Source organism: Rhododendron vialii, chromosome 11a (genome assembly GCF_030253575.1).
Source record: "Rhododendron vialii isolate Sample 1 chromosome 11a, ASM3025357v1".
Lineage (NCBI taxonomy): Eukaryota > Viridiplantae > Streptophyta > Magnoliopsida > Ericales > Ericaceae > Rhododendron > Rhododendron vialii.
In genome coordinates, this window is record NC_080567.1 from 19,424,882 (window position 1) to 19,430,808 (window position 5,927).

Genomic DNA, 5,927 nt, shown 5'->3' on the forward strand with positions numbered 1-5,927 from the left:
TTATAGCCAATCTACTTAATTTCTCCAATAACATGGCAGTCCGAAATTCGAATGTAAGTTTTTATACTTCAACTTAGAAAAATTACTCTTCGCTGAACAAACTTTAACCAATACAGTCAACAAAATTTGATCATTAAGGTGTCCATACGATTTGAAAACATCATCTTCTTAATAAGACATTATAAAATAAGGGACGTCAATCAATTATGTTACTTCTCTTCACAATATTGTTTTCAAATGTTTATATTTTTGGGATAAGTCATACCCCTAAATATCACCATATTGATTGTGTTTCAATAAACTTTCTAGTTTAGTGCAATGCTCTATCAGTTGCTCTTCGTTAACACTTTTGAATTTGGAGTTAATTATTTTTATTTGTTTTACATTCTTTTTGGCTACCCCATGGTGGGAAGTTGACCAAGCCTGGGGGCTTACCTCTGGGTCGGCACTGCAACTTAGTTTGCATTTTATGTTCTCCGTTTTTGCTTTTGGAGTGTTTGGGCGGTGAATAGTCTACAGAGATTAAATTTTTTCTGCCTGCGGTGGAGACATTGGATTTTTCACCGCCGCCCATTGTGGGCCCAACCATGCGTTTATTGATAAAATCTGAGTCATTCATCTTGTAAAGCCATAGTATAGTATGTTCACGCAAAAAATTAGTTTAATTGGATATTAATAGATCAATCAAAAGTTGAATTTTTGTTTATAAAATGGATGGTCATGCATGGACAGTTTAATTTTAAATTACAACGGCGGTCGGTCATCCAGAATCCTGGTTTGGGTACGATGGACAACCTCTCACGGCGGCGGTCATCCAGAATCCTGGTCGGTCATCCAGAATCCTGTCATTGCCCTTGGGGCATCGAATAATTTCTCCAGGGAGCGGGGATGCCACAATCCTCGGGTACACGCGTCAATACATAAGGTAGTCCGTACAATACCACCGAGCCGTTTCCCGAGGAAATTAATAGGAGTACTCCGTAAATCTCATATCTTCTGAATTAAGAATATCATGTATAGACCGCGGTTCTCTATTTGGTCTTACTGTAATTCATGCAAAAGAACTAATTTGAACTCTTGAGTGCTTGAAATCTCTGTCACACCCAATGAATGAAGAGATCATCATTTTTTCTAATCAACGTTCAAACCTGGTCTTGGTCAGTACTTGGTCTGAATTTTCAGAAAAACAGTGATGGTATTTTTTCCCCCCAAAATATTTTCTTTTCATTTTTTATTTTATTTTCAAATTAAAATCCTAGTTTTGGTTTGCCTATTTATACTCTCATTGTGCTAGCATTGAGAGGCCAAAAAATTTCTCCCTGACCACTTTGTTTTCTGAAAAGTTCCTCTCTCTTACTTCAAAGTTTCTATCAAAAATCAAAAACAATCTCTAGAAAATCCTAGAAAAATTTGAGAGCTTAACCATAATCAAGCTCTTATTTTTTTGTGATTTTTCAGTCCATTCCAAGCAATAAATAAATCATCCAGAAAACATAGTCCAAGTCAAGAAAAGGTATAAAACTTGGTTTTTCTAAGTTGTTTTCTGTTTTTCCAAGTTACTTCTGAGGGAGATCAAAGGCTCATACCAGTTTTCCATACTGATTGTGAGTTCTTTTGATCTTAATTTAATAACAAGAGCAAGAGAAACACAAAAAAAATCAAAATCAAAATTTTTTCTAGGCTCACTCGGGACCATTCATGAGCGCTCAAGAGTGATGAGGCAACCCAAAAATCACGTTTTGCCATTATATGTTTTATTTCAGATGATTTTGTAGATACTGGGTGTGCAATAAATGGTCCTTCCAGAGCCCAGTTAGGTTCATTTTATACTTGCAAGGAGGCAATACTTGGATATTCAAGACTTGTTCTTGTTTGTTTGAGTTTGATGCTGAGCCCAATTAGGTTCATTTCATATCGTGTCATCATTGTACACATGCACATGTATACACTTTTACTAGTTATACCTGCAAAATACATGCTATTTGCTTTTTTATGAAACAAAATGCTTTCGATAAAAATCCCACAAACTTTAAGTAGAGACCGACTTCGTGTCTGGCGAGACGGATGCCGTAAAACCCTTCCCCTCTCGTAACATGGCTTCCTAACCCAAAACAATCTCTGGTTTTCAATTTCAAACAATTATTTTAATCAAAACGGTTTTTTGGATGGCAAACCTCAAATCCGGGTGGCAACTCTTCAAATTTTTCAAAAAACACTTCTCTCTTTTTCAGGCCGTCCAAAGGGCCCCGATCCCTCCGGGGCTATGGTAGCCCACACTAATATTGTACCCATGAAAATGCGAAAGTTACATACAGGACCGTCTCATAGGGTAGGTGAGAGAAAAGACCGCTTCCAGCCTTGATCTGAATTTTGGTCCAATAATAGCTACGGTGGAAGTTTGAGAAAACTCTTGGTTAGGGTTATGTTTAGGGTTTTCTTGGATTGGGTTTGGCCCATCTTTTGTTTGGGCTACGCTCTTTAGGTATTTTGGGCTTTGCCCATGCGTGCTTTTGAGCTTTGGCCCTTTAGATTATTCATTTTTTTTTTTCATCCAACCAAAGTTGGATTTCCCTCCTTATGTTTGATGTACCCTTATCAAGTTTCTCAATAAAAAGATTTTGCCGATATAAAAAAAAAAGAAAAAAAACCTCCACCTATATTTGATTGATGTGGTTTGATCTTTTATATATCTCTGTTAGAAAAACACTTCCGAAAATCCAATCGACTGCTTTCATCACGAGGTTACGTACGTACCCAGGGAATATTAAGTTCATGGGTTCTTTTCTTCCTTATTCATGACATGCTCACGTACTTGTTCAGACTTCAGATATGAGCGTTGAGTTTGAATTTTTATCTATGGATCGAGATTCCAGTATTAATTGATTAAACTTCTTACAAGACAAATTAAACAACATAATCTTTATCAATAATTACACAGTGTAACACATGCATGTACGTATACATATAATACCACCGAAGACATGGTACTATTAATCCTACCGGCCACTATTACTCCATAGGATACTCTAAATCTAATGAGATCAAACATCTATGCGTTAATTACGTCAAACAAACGAGTCCTAATTGTAAGCCACTCTTTGGAAATTTCATCCTCATGACGGACTAAAACACTCAGAGAGAGAGAGAGAGAGAGAGAGAGAGCGCTTTTAATGGCTAACGTATGAGGGATATATTTTGCCACATCTTTGAATTGGTCATAAGTGAAATCCATTCAAATTTCGTGATATTGACCACCACAGTAACCAACAAACAAACAAACATGTTGATCTAGTCCCCACATTCGTGTACTCAGTAAAAAAGGTGAAAAGAAAAACATATCTCAGGACCACCCTAGCTCATAAATGCTAATATTCCTAGAGAGAGAGAGAGAGAGAGAGAGAGAGAGAGAGAGAATCAGAACTAGTCGGTCGCAATGTACTTCCTCATGATCTTCATTTACTTGAATCACTCCAACTTCATTTACAATAAATTTTTCACACGTACCCTTTGCACCAGATATGCCAACAATACTTAATTAAGCCCTCATGATCATCACTAATTTCGATCCCCAGCAGAAATGAAAATTGATTTACAATATATATTTTAATTTGTGTCTCAATTACCATAACCAAAAGTCAATCAATTAGTACTAATCCATCACTAAATAATAATAATGATAAAAAAGCCCCATAACCGAATTTGGGAATAACGGAATTCCCAAATTCATTTCAGTACTCTTGGGGATTAGTCCCACAGTGATCCACTCCATGTGGGTTAGTGTCTTGGTAATAAAAAGAGTTAACCGAATTCGGAATAATGGAATTCCCAAACTCATTACCAATTGTACTCTCTTGAGCAGTCCAAATCCCAGGATTATTAATAAGCTCACGAGGATCGTACCCTGGGCCAAAATCCACAGAAAATCCCAAATCGCTATCTCCACTGGACAACGACGCATAACTATTTTCCATAGCAAGTGGAGAAAACCCCGAAATTCGCCTAGAGCAATTTCCACCAAAATCAAATCCTTCGGTGATTGCCGGAAGAGGGTAGTGAATTTGGCCACAGATTAAGCTCTCGTTATCGATGTCTAGACAGTAATTGACCTCGGTTAGCGATGGGATCATCTGAGGACAACTTTGGTTGAGCAGAGTTGAAAAATTGCAAGGGGCATCATATGGTTCTGTTTGTGGTAGCAAAGGCAGTGAATTCGAAGGCTCTCCAATGTTGGTTTTGGGTGCCATTAGCTTTTTCTTTATTTTGGTGTTCCAATGATTCTTCACATCGTTGTCTGTTCTTCCGGGCAAGTGAGATGCTATGATAGACCATCTAATAAAAAACAATAGTAATCAAACAATTAGTTAACATTGTTAAACCTAATTAGTGACATATAATCACAACAAAGTACGTTTTCGCAACGTTATTTTGTTATTTCGTTTCGAAAAATTGAAAAAATGGAAACAAAAATTTGTTTGTTAGTGTTCCAACTTGCCTGCTGCCAAGTTTAGTATAGAGGGCACAAATAATGTTGTCTTCCTCTTCTGTAAAGCCTCCATGTTTGATGTTTGGCCTAAGGTAATTGAGCCACCTCAGACGACAACTCTTGCCGCAACGCTTTAGTCCTGTGGGAAGATATAAGAATAATTTTAAATTCAAATTGGTTTAAATCAGTCATTACGTGTTTTTAAGGAAAGGCAAGACCTTCATTTTTTCATGAATAAAATATACTCCGTAATTGTTTACAGAAAATATATGAAGGAAAAATAAACCTAAGGAAACATATAAAATTTAGAAATTAGAGAAATGAGGATCACAAAATTGAGAGAGAGAGAGAGAGAGAGAGAGAGAGAGAGAGAGAGAGAGAGAGAGAGAGAATTAAGAGTGTAGAACAAGTAATTCACCCAAAATTAAGGAATGTCCATTTCCAAGAGAAGTGCACAAAAGTCTGAGAATAATTGTAAGGAAATTATCCTAAAAGCAAAAGACAGTCATTTTAGTGCCACAATCCAATTGCTAAGATATAGTTATTTCCCCTAAATTAAAACACACTCAGAGATAGGAAAATTGGAAGTGAGAATTAATATATCAACTTAACCTAGCTACTTTTATAAAACTATAAATGTGACCTCAAAGTAAGTTGGGTTTTTCTTTTTCTCGGCAAACGAAACTTTTATAAACTCTAAAGAAGTATATCGAAGGGGGAACAAAATAAGTACATGAACTTACTCAAATGAAAAGAAAGTAAAACAAACATCCAACAGAAAGTTGGTGTTGAACTATAGTACATCTATGGAGAGATGTATGTGTGCGTGTGAGAAAGAGAGAGAGAGAGATAGAGGGACCAGCTTTGTGAGGCAAGGCAATCCAATTGCCACCAGTGCCATAGTTGTGAAGGTAGTCCTTGAGAGTTGCATCTTCATCTGGAGACCATGGTCCTCTCTTCACCTTACTCTTGTCACAACAAGGTGCTCTTCCCATGTCTACTACTACTGGGAGAGAGAGAGAGAGAGAGAGAGAGAGAGACTAGGGTTAGGAATCAATATTGGCAGAATGGCCAATTGCTCCAGACAAGTTATCAACTGTCTATACATCCATACATATATAGCCCCTTCGGTTGACTTGGTATGACCTATTTTCCAAATATATTAGCTTTATTTTACCTATTTAGGCCTCATTCTTGAAAAAAAAAAAAAAATTGTATTTTGTTTGTCTTTTTTGAATTTTTGTTAAATTTGAGTGATATTTTTTAGATTAATCATCCGTTTTGAGGCTGTAAATGAATCGAATCGAGCCGAACCCTGTTAAGTTTGGCTCAGGTTTGTTAAGGTACTAGTCTGGCTCGAGTTCGATTCGAGCATAAACAACTTGGCTCAAGTTCGGCTCATTAAAAATTTTCAAGGCTCGGGTTCGGCTCGGTTGGGTTTGTT

At 36.8% G+C, this 5,927-nt stretch overlaps 1 protein-coding gene across 1 annotated transcript; it reads right to left on the reverse strand.

Annotated features, from left to right (window-relative positions):
* Positions 1 to 3,421: 3,421 nt before the first annotated feature.
* LOC131307337 (transcription factor RAX1-like) lies at positions 3,422 to 5,569 on the reverse strand. Its single transcript, XM_058333800.1, has 3 exons — positions 5,343 to 5,569; positions 4,493 to 4,622; positions 3,422 to 4,329 (listed from the first exon to the last, which is right to left on the reverse strand). The coding sequence occupies exons 1-3, from the start codon at positions 5,476 to 5,478 to the stop codon at positions 3,729 to 3,731; spliced, it is 867 nt and encodes a 288-aa protein (XP_058189783.1). The 5' UTR covers positions 5,479 to 5,569; the 3' UTR covers positions 3,422 to 3,728.
* Between the last annotated feature and the right edge of the window lie 358 nt (positions 5,570 to 5,927).